Below are 19,741 nucleotides of genomic sequence, written 5' to 3'. Positions count from 1 at the left end.
ATAGATTTTGAGAAATAAATTAGCTCAAGGAGGAATTAGGAAGTTATGAAAATCTAATGAGAGTGAAAACCCATTCTACTGCTTGATCAGCATGAAATGTTGAGTTTCAGACACTGGGTGCTGCAGGAATCAAACGTGGCCTGGAAGTACATGGGCAAGGCACCTTGACTTCTACCAGGAGGGTGGACAGTCCTCCTGTTTCTATTCCTAGCACAGCAGTTCCCCTTGCTTATGACAGCAGCAGCTCGAGGTTACAGTATTCGGGATTGGCTAATTTTAAAGTTGGGGGAGCGAAGGGCTATAGTTAAAATGGCTACACTTAAGGCTAAATATCATATTCTGAAAATGGACCACTGAACTTTCTCTTTCTCACAGTTGAAATTAGCCAAGTAAAAACTTTGGGATCTTTCCAGTCTTCCCCAAATGAATTTGGTCATTTCCATGTGGGTGTTGCAGCTGTTGGGATGTTTTTAGATGACCTCACTAAATAAACTTCACTTTGAGGAAAAAAAAATAAGCAATGACTTCTTGGACATAAACCATGTGCTTTTTACTTTTACATGAGCCATTTATTGATAAGAAAAAAATCATTTTACTTGATAGGATCCTGGAGTTTATCATTTTAGTAAAGATTTAATTACTGTTTTTCTCAAGTACTTTTTTTTTGGGGGGGGGTGGCAGGTACTTAGGGCTTGAACCCAGGGATGCTTAACCACTGAAACATATTTTGAGAAAGGGTTTCGCTAAGTTGCATAGGGCTTTGCTAAATTGCTGAGGCTGGTATTGAATTTGTGATCTTCCTGCCTCAGCCTCCCTAGTTGCTGGGATTACAGCTGTGTCCCACTGCTCCTGGCTTAAGTACTTTTTTTTTTTTTTGTTATATATATATAATGAATAGGTGATAAAACACTGTGACAGGTACGGTAGTACATGACTGTAATTCCTGCAACACTGGAGGTTGAGGCAAGAGGATAGCAAGTTCAAGATCAGCCTCAGTAAAATAACTAGTACCTAAACAATTTATAGTGGGGCTGGGGTTGTGGCTCAGTGGTAGAGCACTTGCCTAGAATGCGTGAGGCACTGGGTTCGATTCTCAGCACCACATATGAATAAATAAAATAAAAGTCCATTAACAACTAAAAAAAATATTAAAACAAACAAACAATTTAGAGATACTCTGTCTCAAAATAAAAATTTCAAAAAGGTCTGGGGATGTAGCTCAGTGTTTACCACCCCTGGGTTCAATCCCTGCCGGGTTTCTGTTCTCGTGACTAAAAGGCTCAGGGGTCACTCCAGATAAACTGGGCTAACTGGGCTGCATGAAATAACCACACAAGAGACACAAATACCTTTTTGTTTGGGGTTGCTGTGACCTTAAGGGTCCTCTGACCTTAAGAGTCCCCAGAAAGAGAGTGAGAGCACATGCTCACCCCTTTCATTGAGAAGTTATTTAAATGAGGCAAGGGGTCAGGTTTCAGGGGGCTGAGTATCTTCATGATGTCCACTGTCAGCAGGTTGACTGACACCTGGGTAGGCCACACCCAAGGGCACAGTAAGACAAGGGGACACACACAAGGCACTTTTCCATGGAAGATTCTATCCTAAACAGGACAAGGGGCTATATTACAAAGCAACAGGTGAGCATAGCTTTATCCATGGGGCTGTAGCAAGACACACCCATGTACCAGACACTGATCCTCAAACCCAAGATCCTCGAACCCAAGAACGGTGGGGAAAGCTCTGCCACATCTCTGCGACTGAGTGCCTCAGCACCCAGCTGGGGAGTGTGACCCAAGTCAGGTGCAAGGTTGGTCTCCCACAAATCCCCACTACCAAATAATGTAAAATACAAATTGAAACATTGGTTTGTGTGTAATAACAATAATTTATGTTCAATCAGTTCATATTTGTGTATAATTCAGTCATAAGTCTATACATGAATATTTGTAGGAAATTTATATTTGGCTGGACATGGTGTTGCCTGCCTGTAATTCCAGTGACTTGGGAGGCTCAGGAAGGAGGTTTGTAAATAGGAGGCCAGCCTCAACAATTTTAGTGAGGCCCTAAAGAATTTAGACAGCCCCTGTCTCAAGATAAAATATAAAATGGGCTGGTAATATGGCACTGTTAAGCACCCCCAGGTTCAATTTCCCGGTATGAAGATAAAATACCCAAAAAATCCATTGTTGTTTTTTTTTTTTTTTTGGAAAATTTGGAAGATCGTGTCCCTATTTATCTGGAATTACTGTATGACAGCATTGTATTGCAGCTGAGGATCACACTGCTCACTAGGGAAAGCAGAGATGGATAGCCATTTTTCCAGTTCTCCATGTGTCCTAATTCCTGTTGTTTACCCCTGGCCACTTTCCTCCATATTTCCTGCATGGTATTTATTTCCATGGCTCTGTAGTCAAGAAAGAACGATCATGTTTAGGGAACTATTACTATTTGAATATTGTAGTATATGATTGATAATTCTTAATTGGCCGGGATACTTGATGGAATTAGAAATAAGTTAGTGCTAGATGAATACACCTAACGACTCACCTTAGGTTGCACGATCTTTAGGATTTACCTTAAATATTTCAAAAGGATCTTCAATTTATATTGGTCAACAACAATTAAATATCATTGATATCATGGGAGACTGTCTTTAGGTAGCAGCCTAGAATGAAATTTCACTAGCATGCTGAAGTTTTCACTAAATAAAAATTTCAGAGGTTTTCTTGCATCAGTGTTTCTTTTCTGAGATTCTTTCTACTCTGTTGAATAATAGTGTAACTAGTAACAATGTAACCAATATTTTATTTCAGATATTAAGTAGATTGCTTGTTTTTGTCTTTAATCTTTTTTTGGAGGCAGATGGGTTATGCATAAAACCGCACAAAACTTACAATCTGAACTTAATAGTTTTAAAGCAGAAGCTGTATTCTCACCCTCTAATGAAAAAAAAAAAAAGATTCACCCTCTAGTTAATAAAATGAGCTAGGTGTGATGGGTCACTCCTGTAATCCCAGTGGCTCTGGAGGCTGAGGCAAGATAGCTGGATCATAGGTAATTCTATTTTTAAATTTAGTAGCTAATGCCAAATTGTTTCCTAAAATGGTCGAACCAATTTGTATTTCCAGAAGCATGTGAATGAGAATTCTGGAGGCTCCACATTATTGCCAGTGCAAGGATATTATCTATAGTGAATAAAAATATATCTTGGTCATATTATCTTTTAAATGTAAATATAATATACATTTTGAAAAATGGTTGATGATTTTGATTAGGATTAATATTTTATAGAAGATAATTTTTCTTAAACTTTGAAGGTGGTTAGGTAGTTGCCAGAACCTATTCCTCTGCTTCCTGTCTCATAATTGAAATCCTTAGTCAAGTAGTACTTTTGGTTTTGACAAAGTACATTTTCTCTTTCGCTTAGACATACACACATCTGTCTCTTGTCTGTCTGCCTGTCTGTCGCTCGGGATAGAACCAAGGGCCTCATACATACTATGCAGTATCTCTATCACTCAGTCACATCCCCAGCTAGACATTTTATTTTTTGTTCCCAGGAGTACTTAACCACTGAGACCCATCCTGAGTCCCCTTTTAAAAATATTTTATTTTGGGCTGGGGATGTGGCTCAAGCGGTAGCGCGCTCGCCTGGCGTGCGTGCGGCCCAGGTTCGATCCTCAGCACCGCGTACCAGCAGGGATGTTGTGTCCGCCCAGAACTAAAAAATAAATATTAAAAATTCTCTCTCTCTGTCTCTCTCTCCCCTCTCTCACTCTCTCTTTAAAAAAAAAAAAAATTTATTTTGCGGCAGAGTCTTGCTAAGTATCGTGTCTTGAATTTGTCTTCCTCTTGCCCTAGTCTCCAGGGTCATTGAGATTACAGGCTTGTGCCACCACCCCCTATAGACATTTGCATTTCATGGAGCTATATAATACTTTAAGAAAGGATTCTCAAGGAGGGCTTTGAGGCACTAACTTGTAATCCCGGCAACTCTGGAGGCCTCAGCAGGAGGATTGTTAACTTCAAGGCCAGCTTCAATAATTTAACTAGATCCCTTAGCAAAGTGAGACCTCACCTCTGGGTTCATTCTCAGTATCTTTATCCCATTCTCCCCCTAGAAAAGCATCTGAAGTAATTTTCAGAAAAAGAAACTGACAAATACTGAATTTTATCAGTAATCGTTTTCTTAGTTTTTGTCATTATATAAAGGTGCCTCTTAACGGATTTAACTAGTGTCTTTTTCTTGTTTATTCTTGATTACTTTATATATTTATTTTAGTTGGTATCAATTTACATATTTAATGTTTTTTGTTCAATGATATAGCTTCATTTCCTGATTGCTTACCATTTCTAACTTTTTTTTGTTCCTTCATAGTATTGTTGGATGTATCTTTAAGTTCCTAATTTCAATTTCCTAATTTAAGTTGAGATTATTTCCTTAGTGCACATACCTCAAAATGGAATAATGAGGGGGGGAATATAGCTTTGAGACAGTTATGACTCATTGCCCTATAGTTCTGGGGACATAGTAAACCTATTCATAGTATCCTATGTATATTCCATTTGCTTAGATCCTTGCCAATAATACATGAGCTGTTTTTTCTTCTTTTTTACTTTTGCTAGTTTAATTGACATGCACTTTACTGATTTAATGTTTGCTTATTTTAAATCAGTGGCATTTAAAAAAGTTTTCTATATTATGACTTCTTGTCCTGGGCAGATTTGATCATTTGTTGTTTTTTCAGTGTAAAATTGGAGAATTGATCTAACATGGATTTTATATAGCTGACTTCTTTGTTTTCCTTTTATGTCCACTTTATTATTATGTATTTTTATACCAGTGTCTAAATATTTTACCTTTTATGTAATATAATATTGATGTTTTACATTACTGGAATATCAAAATGACTTGTTCTAAAAATACATGGTAAGAATACATATTTATAAGCTTAGTTGGTGAGAAATTTGCTTATTAGTGTTCATTTCCAGATAGTTTTCTAAAGTAGATGTTTAATTAGCAATCCAATTTTTTCCTTTGATGAGCTTTATAAATGTTGTAATATATGGTAAATCTTGTGCTCTTAGAAAATAATGTTCACTCAAATTTAATAGCAAAGTTTTCCAATAAAATGATAATCAAAATTATTAAGAAGCAAGGAACAAAGTAGATTGACAATTATAAATCATAATCTTTGAAATGCATATTAAAAGTAACTGAGATTTCATTTCCAGTCACAATGGAAGTTATCCAAAAATACAAGTAACAATAAATGTTGTCAGAAGTGAGGAAAAAGGTATACTCATTCATTGCTAGTGGGACTGCAAATTGGTACAACCACTGTGGAAAGTAATGGGGAGATTCCTTAGAAAACTTGGAATGGAACCACCATTTGACCCAGTTATCCCACTGCTTGGTATATACCCAAAGGACTTAAAAGCCACATACTGTCGTGACATGGCCACATCAGTGTTTATAGCAGTTCAGTTCACAATTGCTAAGCTGTAGAACCAACCTAGGTACCCTTTACCACGTGAATGGATAAGGAAAATATGGTACATACACACAGTGGAATATTATCAGCCATAAGGAAGAATGAATTTATGGCCTTTGCCTGTAAATGGATGGAACTGGAGACTATCATACTAAGTGAAATAAGCGAATCCCCAAAATCCAAAGGCTGAATAGTCTCTCTGATATGTGGATGCTGACTCACATTGAGGGGAGGAAGGGGAGAAGGGGAGGTTCACTGGATTGGACAGAGCTGGGTGGGGGGAAGAGGAAGATCGGAATGGGAAAGACAGTAGAATGAAGCAGACCTAACTTTCCCATGTTCATATATGAATTACATGACCAGTGTAACTCCACATCATATAGTACCACAAAAATGGGAAGTTATACTCCATGTATAAATACTGTGTCAAAATACATTCTGCTGTCATGTTTAACTAAAAATTCAAAAAAATAATTTATAACTTAAAAAAAGTCTTAATCTTTGCTCACAGATGTTAGCATCAATTGTGGCTCTGGATTCTAGCTAGTTTTATAGGAGTTCGTTTTAGCTTTGGGGTCAGGTACCTGAACCTAAAAGTGTGTTTTTGTTTCAAGATATATAAGGGATTGTAGGGATTGATTACCAACAACTAGACTTCTATAGAGCTTCTGACTGAGGAAATTCTGGGAAAATCTAATGTCATTTGGAGACCACTTTGCTTTTCTTCCTGGACAGAGTTTTGAACTCTTGGGTAGAATTTAGAAGATCTAAGAATTGAGATGGAAGAAATATCTAATTGAATTTTAGCATTCTTTGAATTTTGAATGCAAACAACAGTTGCAGTGATATAAGACTAAAGAATATACATTACTACAGTATGAATTGGTCTTAATATTTTTATATCACTGCAGCTGCTTCTTGATTTATGATGGGATCATATTTCCCAAACCCATCACAAGTTTGTAAATATTTAAGATGAAAATGCTTTAAATAACCTAATGTACTGAACATCATGACTTAGCACAGCCTTCCTTGAATGTACTTACATTAGCCTGCAATTCTGTAAAACCATGTAAAACAAAATTCTAATTTGGAATTTGCACCTTGAATAGGATCAAACCCAGTGGCCCCCCCCCCAAAAAAAAAAAAAAAACAAACATGATTGAATACACAGAAAGTGAACATTATTGACTACACAGAAAGTGAAAAACATAATAGTTGTATAGGCATGCTTTTGAGCTGTTATAAAGTAAAAATTTGAATGTGGAACCATTGCAAATTGAGGATTGTTTATAATTAGTTTTTCTTATCTCTCTTTTTTTAACTTCACACATTAAGAAACATGATTGTGTATTTTTTATTTTATACATTTAAAAACATGATTATGCCAGGCGCAGTGGCCCACACCTGTAATCCCAGTGCCTCAGGAGGCTGAGGCAGGAGGACCTTGAGTTCAAAGCCAGCCTCAGTAAAAGCGAGACACTAAGCAACTCAGTGAGACCCTGTCTCTAAATAAAATACAAAAAAACAGGGCTGGGGATGTGGCCCAGTGGTTGAGTGCCCCTGAGTTCAATACCACCCCCCCCAAAAAAAAACCCACATGATTATAAAAACATATCTGTATTTTCTGCTATATTGCCACAGGGTTCGTGGCCCATCAAAATAAGAACCATACTCTAGGTAGTGTGAGGTGGTACATGTCTGTAATTCTGTCTACTCCAATGGCAGAGGCAGGAGGTCCACTAGTTTGAGGCCAGCCCTGGCAATTTGGTGAGACTATGTTTCAAAATAAAATAAAAAGGGCTATGGATGTACTCAGTAGTAAACAGTTTGCTGAGCATGTGTGAGGCCCAGTTCAATCTCCAGCACTGGTCATGAAAAAAAACGTTTCATGGAGAAAAGATTTTTTTCATGTTTGAAGAGTATAAAGTTGCCTAACATTCATGGAGGTTTGCCAAAATGTCATTGTTAATCTAGGTTGCTGTCAGGGAGAAGTGCCTGGTAAAATTGATTGCTATACTCTGGGAGTGACCCTAGTGAAGTAGTTTCTTATTGATCATGGTCATGGTCTCATGGACAATTTATTGCCAGCAAGAAATGGAGAAAACATAATTCTGAGTACATAAAAGCATGCTAATTTTTTTGTGTTGTTGTTATATAAGTTCAACTTCATTGCATTACATTAGAAAATATAAATGGGAAAAGAGATACATGTAATGCTTTAAGATTTTTATATTTTCTCCTTATAGAGCTTTTAAATATTGTATGTATGTATTTGTATATCTGTGAGCACACATGTAGGCAAACATGCATGAAGAAACATGTCTACGTATGTACATGTATATGTATTTTTAGATAGACTTTTTTAAATTAAAAAATGAAATTGTATTTTGTAATAACTTGCCCCCTTTTAGGTTCAGTTTTATTGAGGTATTATTTCTATAGAGTAAAATTCACCCTTTTTTTCCCCCTGTGAATTTTAAGGAACATATAATCATGTAATTCTTACTAGTCAAGATAAAAAAAGTTTTGTGACCTCCAAAAATCTCCTTGTGCTCTTTTTATAATCCTCTCCTTCACTGTAGCCATTTATTTCTTTTTTGTTCCTTTTCCAAAACGGCTGTGTGAATTCTTTCACTTATTTTTCCTTATTAAACGTTAGGTTTTGATATCATACTTCAGGAATCTTGTATCAAATTTATGGAAATATTCATGTGTATTTTTTCTTAGAATTTAAATTTTTCATTTTTGAAAATTTAAGCCTTTATTCAGTTTGGTACTTATTTTAGTGTAACTTTTGAGTGGAAAACCCAGTTTTTAAAGATGAGTTAACTATTTTATCTGTATTTATTAGGATTGGGTTACTAATATAATTTTCTTACTAAATTTTGATTTCTTTACAGGTAACACAAGTAGCAAGACAGCCGGGACCCCCAACCCCTTCCCCTTATTCAGCACATGAAATAAACAAGGGGCATCCAAATCTTGCGGCAACGCCCCCGGGACATGCATCGTCCCCTGGACTCTCTCAAGTAAGAAAAACAGTTTTGGGGGGGGGAAATTTTTTTTTTTTTCCAGGTAAAACCAGCATTTCTGTTCTAAAGCAGACCTTAGAACAGACTTTAAAGTAGCATTATAAAATATTTTTAGAGTAATTTCTGTTGGGTCTTTAGTATCTTTAGACATAACCTCCCATTTAGTTTCAAATATTTATTTTAGTTTGGAGTGATTGAAAACTGCCATTGATATTTAGTATTCTTTTTTTATTGTTTAACAAATTAAGAATGTGATTCTAAAGTTCATTGAAAATATCTTTACAGACATGGGTTTCCTTTCTGCTGTAGTCTTCCTACCTCAAGTTTTTCCTACCTGGAATTTTTTTCCCCCCTCTGCTTTTTCCCTTGAGTAACTTTAATGGGAGTTTTTGTATGTTGGTTTGGTTTTTGATTTTGCAGGTAGATAATTTGAATTTAATAGGCTTAAGTTTTTGTTCAGACATTCAGCAACTGGTTGAAGAAGCTATGTCTCTGGTTCTTTTTCATTTTAAGGTTTTCTCAAGACACTCTTTTTCTTACCATCCCTCCATCACATGCCTATTTGGGTTTCCTTGTGATTAAGACCTCTCTGGTTATGAAGTATCCTGTTGGAACGTGGAGAGAGACAAGCCAATAACCTTGACTTGTTCTGTTTGAGATTGTCAGTATTACATGTAAGAGTGGCTATTTTTAATATTAAAAATTATTTTTGTGTCATTTTTAATTTTCGCTATAATATTTTAGGACTTTTAGATCTGTGAAATAGTAGGAGACAATTGAAATTACTTAAAACGATTATAAAACTGATGATTTTAAGTTAGGCGCCGAAAGTAATGAGGTTTATATTACAGCATGTTTAGAAAAGGAATTCCAACTGTCAGACCATGACTGGTCTAGCTCTTTTTTTTTGAAATTTTTTCCTTAGTTGTAGTTGGACACAATATCTTTATTTTATTTATTTATTATTATGTTGTGCTGAGGATCAAACCCAGTGCCTTACACATGCTAAGTGAGCACTCTATTGCTGAGCCACAACCCCAGGCCCTGGTCTAACTCTTTTAAGTAATATATGAATTAATTTGTCATGGACTTATTAGTACTATGCTTAAATTCAGCCCATATCAGTCTAGTATAATTGTGAGTTTTAAATATTGAAAGCAAAACCAAAGGAATTCTTAGTTGTTTAAATAAGGCTCTTGTATAAGGCTCTTGTGTTGGTTTCTGTATCACTGAGTGGAGGCACCCGACCTGTAATTAAAGTGTATTAGGCCTTAGTCTCATCAGGAAAGGTAAACCTCTTAAATAATTGTAATTAAGTTGAATACAAAAAGTGCAACATAAGGAATTATTAAATCAAATTGGGGTTTGGAATAGTGATGGATTGACTAAAAGGAAAGAAATCTCAAGAATCCAAGAATAGTAGATGTATGGAGTAGCTGCTTCTATTAGAGCTAAGGTGACAATTCCTTTTTAATGCTGGTATCAAAGCTGTTGGTCCTTCCTTTGGAAATTCCTCAAAATTTGCCCTGTAGTGAAGATTTGGAAAGCTTCCTTCTTTACCACTAATAATCTGTAGCAAGGAGCTACTGCAGTGTATGCTGGACCAAGGCTTTTATAGCATGTCTGCCAAAGATAATTCAGATAACATTTCTGGATCATGAGTGCCAGTTGGTTGAGCTGTTTGTGTTGTGACCTAGACTTGCTGCATAGGTTTATTTTGTCTTCTTCCTTACTCAAAATTGGAATTTGGTCAAGATAACAATGGCAAACACAGTATACATTGTCTTGTACCTTTTTTCCCTTTATGTTAGATAGTGTTAGGGTCAAGACTGTTCCTCTTAAACTAAAGTCTGGACTCTTAGGAAGGGGCATGGCGGGTCTTTCTAAGTAGCATTGGTGTCATTTCAAGTCAGTAAAACTTACTGGAACTCACCAGAATTCTTCCCTCTATGGTGCTGAGGGAAAACTGTTTGCAGGGAGGTTTCTTAAAAGAGGCTCTCTGCTGCAGACCTGCCAGAGAGTACTAGGAATGGCTTTTGGCTGCTGGAGACCACTGCCTGCTGTGCAAGGCAACAGAAGCCTAGCACTGAATGGGAGCTGATCATAGGAGAAGCTAAATTTTGGAGATGCTATCTGGGCTGCAGGAGCCTATTGCTAAGGCCATGGAAACCAAGAAGCAAAACCCACTCTTCTTGCAATATTGCTACAATGCCCTCTACTGACAAAAAGTTTGACATTGTGTCAGTCGAAATGTCAAAATATTTATAGAGCACAGATCCATTTTCACACCACTGGCAAAAAGGGTGAATTTTGAGCTGAAAGGCTAGCAACTGATAATTGGCATATAGGGGAAAGAGTTTTTTCCATTTGAAATTCTTTACTATTTCAAATTGTGATTTAACCCAAGTGTGTGGCCCAAAGCACTAAGGTTTTCTGAATGCCAGGACATCATCTGTCTCCTTACAGTTTTTTAACATAATAGGGTAATAGGGTAAGGAAGGCTTTTTTTTTTTTTTAAATTCCCTTAAATTGTCATACTTGACAAAATGGAAAGTTTTGTGGAAAACTCAGTGTTCCTAAGTTTAACAGTTTAAACGGTTCATGGATCATAATGAAAAGCAGGACTTTGAAAATAGAGAATTATTTGTTTTGTTTGTTTTAGGGCTGGGGTTGTGGCTCAGTGGAGAACACTTGCCCAGCATGTGTGAGAGGCACTGGGTTCGATCTCATATATATTTGTTTTATAAGAATAAGATGAAAGGTTTACACTACCTTCCTAACTACAGATATGGTATTTTAAAAGTTATCTTTCTTTATAGAACTAAAAATTATCAATTTCCATGAATCAGCATTAAATGAAAAGCAGAGAACACAAATCATCTTGCATGGTACTTTTAAATTCCGTCAATGAATAGTGGAGAGGTTTAGTTGCATTTAGAGCAAGTGGAATCAGTTAACTGTAAAGAATGAATACTAGAGAGGTAGAGGTGACTATTGTGAGACTGTTAACAGTTTATTTTACAAACTAACAAACTTGTCTTAATGCATAAATTTGTTTCCTGTTTTTTTTTTTTTTTTCTTCCTTAAATGTCTTTTCTATTCACTGTTGGTGGTTATTTTGTGTGTCTGGGTAGCAGGGATTGAACCCAGATGGGCTTAACCACTGACCCCCCCTCCCCTTTAATTTAAAATTTTCTGTTTTAAATTTTTTTTTCACTAAGTTGTTGAAGATGGTCCTGAATTTGCAAACCTTCTGCCTTAGCTTCCTTAGTTACTAGGATTCTAGGCTTGCTGTACTGTGCCCTGCTAATGCCAGTGACTTTTTATTTTTTTAAATAATGGGGATTGAACTGAAAGCTGCCTAACCACAGAGCCACATCCCAGCCCTTTTTTATATTTTATTAGAGACAGGGTCTCACTGAGTTTCTTAGGGCCTCACTAAGTGGCTGAGGCTGGCTTTGAACTTGTGATTCTCCGGCCTTAGCCTCCTTAGTGCCACCAGGCCAGGCTCAGTGATTCTTAATTTTAGACAGTATGCCATAGTAGCAAAGACTTTATTAATCCAATTATCTTATTTTGGTACCAGAGATTAAATTCAGGGGCACTCAACTAACATATTTTTTATTTTATTTAGAGATAGGGTTTCACTGGATTTGCTTAGCACTAGGCTTTTGCTGAGGCTGGCTTCAAATTCGCAGTTCTCTTGCCTCAAACTACCGAGCCGCTGGGATTATATGCCTGCACCATTGATCCTGGCTAATCCAATTCTTATAACTCTTTATTACCTATAAAATTGCACATCGTCTTTTACAGTTAATTTTTCAATTTTGGTCTGTTTATTACAGATAACATGACAACCCAATTATTTGAGCAGGCAGTCGTGGCCAGCAGTTGTCAAAATTTTGTCAAAAAAAAAAAAGTAAATTACACTATTTCAAATTGCGGGGGGTTGTTGGTACATGAATTTTTAATACACACCAAATGATTTTATATAGGAGATGCTGAAGTAATCTAGAAATTAATTCCTGTAGGAAGCAGGTGACAGTCATAGAGCTGAGGTAGTGAAAAAAAGAAATGTGGTGTTGCCCTAACCTAGGAGTTTGCAGGGTAGGCTTTAGGACTCTTTTTCTGACCTCTGTTAATGGAGTCACTGTAGGCTGGTCCCTGACACCAGAAACTCAGCAGGCAAGACACTGAGATGAGGCTGGCACTTTGCTGCTGCCATTTCTCAATGGGTGTGAGAGGCATGGATTGTGGGGTCCTAATGGAACTGGTGTGTGGCACCATACTGACATAGGGTTAGAGCACCCTCCCACCTGGCAGATGGGGGACAGCTGAGAGTAGTGAAGTAATTGGGCAAATAATTGTAATAGGATATGTAACTTCCTTAGCTGATAGGAATCAGAAAATCCCAGTGAATTTTTTTTTTACAAGCCAGGAAAGGGGAAATACAGAGAAAATGTGATTAGACAGCAGGACTGAAACATGTTGGTAGCAGTAATAATGACAAAATTTAATTCCCCATTTAAATAGTTACTCAGACTGCTCATAAAGTAAAATCTAGGTATATGCATTTAAACATGACACAGAAAGGTGGAAACAAAAGCATTCACAGGAATGAATAAAATGAATAAAAATAAAATGAAAGTAGGTATAAGCCACCTGTAGAGGTCAATGTAGAATGCAAGGTCAATATTTAGTGTTGAGACCTTTACAGAAGAAAGTTGTCAACCTCTGGCATATCTGCAAACTTTTTCTCTGTAAAGGGTCAGATAACAAATATTTTGGGTTTTGTAGTTTCCTTAAATGTGCAAACACCTTTCTTAGCTAGCCTTACAAAAATATGTACAAAGGACTATAGTTTGCTATCCCCTAATATAAATGACACAGTAAACTCATACACACACACACACACACACACACACACACGAAGGATACAGATATATGAGAAATAGAAATTTTGTACACATTCAACTAAGATATAGATTGTTCATCATAATGTTTAAATGATTGGTATCATTTAAACATCATGATGAACAAACTTTTTTTTTTTTTTTTTTTTTTTTTTGGTATTGGGGATTGAACTCCGGGGCACTTAATTACTGAGTCACCTCCCAAGCCCATTTTTATATTTTATTTAGAGACAGGGTCTCACTGAGTTGCTTAGTAACTCGATTTTGCCGAGGCTGTATTTGGACTCGCAATCTCCTGTCTAAGCCTCCTGAGCTGCTGGGATTACAGGCGTGCACCATTGTGCCCAGCATGATGAACAAATTTTTAAAATGTGAAGGTGCTTGCTTCCATAACACACGTACTAAAATTGGAAAAGCATAGAGATTGGCATAACCATTGTGCAAGAGCTTCACACAAATTTGTGAACTGTTCCATATTTTTCAAAGTGAACCTCACTGTTAATGTATAAGTATAATGCACTAATAGAGACATTAAAAATTATATGAAGAACTTTAAAATAATTGAAGATATTTGAACATCATGTTTAGGAAATCTTTAAAATTATATGGATAAATTTTATGATAAAATATAAATGACTGGATAATTTAAAAGACGTGTTTTAGTGGCGTTTCTCGTTCAACTATGACAATGCTATTTTCCCCTAGATACTCATGGACTTTTGCAAAATTTGATCACTTTTTGGACTACAGAGGAAAATGTTAAATTCTGATCATATTTATATTTTTTTCTGAATATATTTGTAATAGCTTAACAACAAAAGAAGAAAAATTTATTTAGAAATATGATTAAATTAAAACTGAAGATATGCAATCTTTAGAAATGAATGAATGGCAAACAGCATTTGTTTTTTCTTTCTATTTTTGCAGTCCTGGGCAGTAAACATAGGGCCTCACAAATGCTAGATAGTATTTTAATATGAAATTTGCGCGAAACTACTAATTTACTAAGACAAAAATGTGTATGTAACCTATAGGTGTCTTCAGAGAAAAGAAAAATTGTAAATGATTAATCCAGTGATTTGAATGGAGAACTATTTCACTCTAAAGTCAGGATTATAAATTTTTTCTCAGGTATACTCATGCTAGCTTCTTTTTTTTTGGGGGGGGGGAGGTACCAGGGAAACTTGATTATTGAGCCACATCCCAAACCCATTTTGTTTTTTATTTAGAGACAGGATCTCACTGAGTTGTTTAGCACTCCGCCATTGTTGAGGCTGGCTCTGAACTTGAGATCCTCTTATCTCAGCCTCCTCCTCAGCCGCTGAGATTATAGGTGTGCACCACTGTGCCCGGTTTCATGCTTGCTTCTTATTCTGAGAGTTTTCATGGAAGATACTAGCTATAAATGCCACAGTGATATGTTTTAATATAAGCAGTCAAGATTTTTATTAATTTGGTTAACTACCCTGAAAATATCTTCAGCTTTGAACTGACCAGCTAATGCCCTGTGTTATTTATATAACTAACTTGTTGATGGTGTCGAAAATTTTATATGCCTGTGGGAGGGTGGGAGTGATAGGGATATCACAAATGATGACTGATCTAGAGCATCTTTTCAGAAGGTATTGACCATTTGTTTTTGGAAATATGTTTATCAAAGCCCTTTAGTGCCCATTGCAGTGGCACAGGCCTATAATCCCAGAGAATCTTGAGCCTGGGGCAGGTGGATTGCACATTTGAAGCCAGCCTCAGCAATTTAGCAGGGCTCTGTCTCAAAAAAATGAAGGGCTAATGTTGTAGCAGAGCACCCCTATTTTTAGTCAGTAGTATGTGGGCATGGAGGAAGCCCTTTGCCTATTTTTTAAAAACCTGAAAGATTTATATTTATTTATTTATTTTTGTTGAGTTTTAGGAGTTCTTTATACATTATGGATTGCAGTTTCTTACAAGTTATATAATTTACAAGTATTTTTTACCATTTTGCCTTGTATCTGTTTTTAAGTTTTTTTGCACAGGTTTTTGATTTTGATGAAGTGTGATTTCTCTTGTTTTTTCTTTTGTTTATGATTTTATTCATAACATTGATAAGAAACCATTGAGAACTTTCTTGATGTTCACCTCTAGAAGTTTTTTTTTTTTTTTTTGAGGGGGGGGGAGGGAGGGAGGGAGAGAATTTTTAAATATTTATTTATTTTTTAGTTTTCGGCAGACACAACATCTTTGTTTGTATGTGGTGCTGAGGATCGAACCCGGGCTGCACGCATGCCAGGCGAGCGCGCTACCACTTGAGCCACATCCCCAGCCCACCTCTAGAAGTTTTATACTTTTTTATTGTTGTTGTTGTTGTAGATGAACACAATGCCTTTTTAATTTTATTTTATTTATGTGTGGTGTTGAGGATTGAACCCAGTGCCTCACACATGCTAGACAGGCACTCTACCACTGAGCAACATCCCCAGCCCCAGAAGTTTTATACTTTGGTATAAATCTTATTTTTAGGTCTATGATTCATATTTATTTACTACTTATTATTATTATTATGTTTTCTTTTTAGATACACATTTTGTGTTTCATTGTTGCGTTAATTTTTATGTTTGTGTAAGGTGTAAGGTGAGGACCCAGTCTCATTATTCCTGAAAGTGTACACACACCCAGTTTTCCAGCACTATTTGTTAAAGAGTGTCCCTTCCCTACTAAGTAATCTTGTTGAAAATCATTTGATCATATCTGCAAAGTTTATTTCTGGGCTTTCTGTTCTTTTCCTAGTAGCCTGTATGTTGTATTAATGCTACTGCTGTCCTGATTTGATTGCCATAGCTTTGCACGGATTGAATATCCCTTATCTGAAATATTCAGAACCAAAATTGTTTCAGATTTTGGAGTTTTTGCCTGGAACATGGTGTAGAGTACTGAGTTTTTGGATTTTGGAATATTTTGGAGTATTTACTGGTTGAGAATGCCTAATCTGAAAATCTGAACTCTGAAATACTCTTGAGTCCACGTTTTGGATTTTGGATCTGGATAGAAAAAAACAAGTTCAGACTTGATTTCTTCTACTATATATACTCTAACAACAAAGATTACTTCTGACGCTGTGTAGGTGTTTTCCCCCCATCCTCCAGGCATGCAGTTCAGTTCTGTTGTAGACACCAACTGGTTACCTCTACTTCAGGTCAGTTCAGTCATTTATTTATGTGGAGGAGCCTCAGATATCTTAGATTGAGGGCATAGTTGCTGAGCTGATCCCACTGCAGTTCCAGTCTAAAGCTTGTGAATCCTGAACCTGACAATAAATTGGGGTTCCTAGAACCCCGTCTTAAGGTCTGATAATTTGATAGAGAGGCTTACAGAACTAAGCGAGACATTCTATTTAGATTTGCCAGTTTTATTGTAAAGGATATTTTAAAGACACAAACAAGTAGCCAGATGAAGAGATACACAAGGCAAGGTGTGGATGGGTCTCCAAATTCTATCCCCATCTAGTTGGGGTGAACCACCCTTCTGATTCAAGTATGAGTTCTCATTCACCTTCCTGAAAGCCTTCACATGTTTGACTGTCCAGAAGTTCTCTGAACCATGCTGTTTTGTGTTTTATGGAGACTTCATTACACAGGAATAACTGCATATGTGCTGAAATGTGATTGGATGAAAAGGATATGATGTGCTGAGTGCTGGTAATTCTAGCTACTCAGGAGATCAAGATGAGAGGATTGTGAGTTTGCGCCCATCCTGGGTGACTTGGTCAAACCCTGCCCCAAAACAACAAAAAAGGGCTGGGAATGTAGGTCCAAGGTCCGTGTAAGGTATCCTTAACCCTTCAAACACACACACACACACACACACACACACACACACACACACACACACACATAATTTAATGCTGATAGACCGGATGAGAATCCTAGAAGATGGAGAATCCCATATCGAGGCCTGTCTGGGTTCTTTTGTATTCCTTCCTCCTTATGGGGCAGAATCCTTTTCTATTATGAGGGTCTTAATTTTCTGTGAGACAAGGTAGGTCAGTCAGCAGCCGCCAGGAGGATGGGGAAGGAGAGAAGAGGCTTAAGGGTTTCCCTGATCAGCCTTGTGTAAGAAAAATTCTAGTTTCTATAGTTTGTCCTGGGGAGAAAAAGGTACATGTGAAAGGGGGCAGAAGACAAGAAAGAGACTCTTTGCTTTCTGGGCCTCAAAGTATCCAAACATTTTTCTAGTCACTTAGGAAATAATAAAGGCTATGAGCCAGGAACCAGGGATGACCCTCCCTGCCATATGTATATATATGTCACATTTATACCAGGAGTATTTTGGACTTCAGATTTTTGAATTAGAGGTACTTAACTGACAGGAAAGTTTGAAATCAAAGTGAGACTTTCAATATTTTCTTGCATTTTTAAGATTGTTTGGCTCTTTGGTGTCCCTTGCAATTCCATATGAATATTTAGATGGGTTTTCAATTTTTGCAAAATTTGTTGTTCACGTTTTGATAGGAATTATTTTAAGATGTGTATATCAGAAAGGGCACCACATTTCCCCCCTAATTAGATGAAGAAGGAATCATTGCTTACAGGTGGAATTAAGTACTTTGACATAGGTACCATTAATAACCAGGAATGTTCTTCAGTAAATAGGTAACTCAAAAATCTTTTCTGAATGACTAGATGTAAGAAGAACACATCATTTTTGTCCTTTGGTTTTTGTTGGTTTTTGGAAACGAAAACTTTAAAATGTATTCTCCTTTGAGGTTTGATGAGCTTGCCCTAAAGTTCATTTCAATTAAAAAAAGAATCTTGTACCACAGGATTAAAATGAAGTTCCATGTCAATGTGTGAAAGCTTCTAAATGTTCTACTTGGAAAGTAAATTTCCTTTCATTTGTAAATCCTGGGATCAAAAGAAATTGTGATTCCCATGGGTAGAATTCTAGGTTTTTCTTCAGTGTGGAATGTCTACTTTGTTATTTTCTTGGATCTTCTGTTAAATCTCAGATAATTACCAGTTTTATTTGTGGCATGGTGTGTGCCTCTCTTCTAAACTTGTATATAGATTTTCAGAGTACTGGGTTTTGATTTTTGTTCTTAAGGAATCAGGGGAATGTGTTTGCCCAAAGCAATCACAGTTAGTTCTTTGCATGGAACACAGTGTAGAAATTGATTTCAGTTTTTACTTTTTCAATATTTATGTATATGGAGATTTTCTTCTTTCTTCTAAAGCAGTAGCAGATTTAGAGAAAAATGTTTTGAGTTACCAAGAGAACACATTATAGAATTCAACATGTGAGCAAGAGCGGCCAGTAGCAATTTCTTTGAGAATGTCCAGCTGCCATGTTCAGGAAGTTAGTGAAAAGTTCTAAGGTGTGCTAAAGGTTCAGAGGGTGTATGAAGGTTCACAGAAGGAGCTGGACAAAGAAGCTTGACTAAAAAGCCAGCTCATTCATTTATACAATCATTTGGCAATAGTTAAGAAGGGAGGGAAGGGCTGGGGATGTGGCTAAAGAGGTAATGCGCTGGCCTGGCGTGCGCGGGGTGCTGGGTTGGATCCTCAGCACCACATAAAAATAAAATAAAGATGTTGTGTCCACCGCAAACTGAAAAATAAATATTAAAAAAAAAGAATGGAGGGAAGTAGCAAAAAGTCATTGGAGACAGGCCAGCAGACAAAGGTAAAGTATATCAAGGACCTCTTTGCTTTTTAAGAGTGATTGTCTTAATAACTTCAACATTAATTTATCAAAAAACATGTAACCAGAGAGGGTAAAACAACAACCCTCGCCCACCACCCCACAGTCACTAAAGTAACAGAGGGATTATAAACATTTGTATAAAATGAAAACGTCAGAAGGCTGATTGCATTCAGAAGGCATCCTTGACCAAATCTTTGTCCTTGTCTTCTGCTTAGATGCAGTTACTCTAAAAGCCTTAAGAAAAACAGATTTCTTAAAGAGTGGCCATCCCTCTAGGATTTTAAAAAAGATAGTTTTATAGTAGAAGATATTAAGCATAACAGGCTCATAAAGGAGATCTCTTGCTTTTTGGATCGAAGGACAGGTTCCCCTAAAACATACCACATCCCTCAGATAAGGGAGCTTGGTAGAAGGATCTGGCTGAAAATATTTAGAAATAATTATAACTAAAAGCTGCTCTTCCCTGTACTATAACTTGAATGGTAACAGAGTGTGATCCAGTGTTTATTCTGTATCTTATCAGATTGCCATATTTAAGGATGATATGTTTGTGGTAGATAACATTAAAGGTTATTCTTAGAGCATTTCTCACTTCATGGTATTTTAAGTCATTTATAAT

General features: G+C 36.6%; 1 protein-coding gene across 7 annotated transcripts in view; it reads left to right on the top strand.

Annotated features, from left to right (window-relative positions):
• Positions 1–19,741, top strand: part of Eif4g3 (eukaryotic translation initiation factor 4 gamma 3) — a 196,829-nt gene that overhangs the window by 93,906 nt on the left and 83,182 nt on the right. For all 7 annotated transcript variants that reach the window (XM_077791290.1, XM_077791289.1, XM_077791288.1 and 4 more), the window contains exon 3: positions 8,399–8,527. In XM_077791290.1, coding sequence (XP_077647416.1) covers positions 8,399–8,527 — 129 coding nt within the window. The remainder of the gene's footprint in view (positions 1–8,398; positions 8,528–19,741) is intronic.

The sequence above is a fragment of the Urocitellus parryii genome, chromosome 11 (assembly GCF_045843805.1).
Source record: "Urocitellus parryii isolate mUroPar1 chromosome 11, mUroPar1.hap1, whole genome shotgun sequence".
NCBI lineage: Eukaryota > Metazoa > Chordata > Mammalia > Rodentia > Sciuridae > Urocitellus > Urocitellus parryii.
Note: the sequence above shows the minus strand (reverse complement) of the source record. Positions and strands in the feature narration are given on the sequence as shown.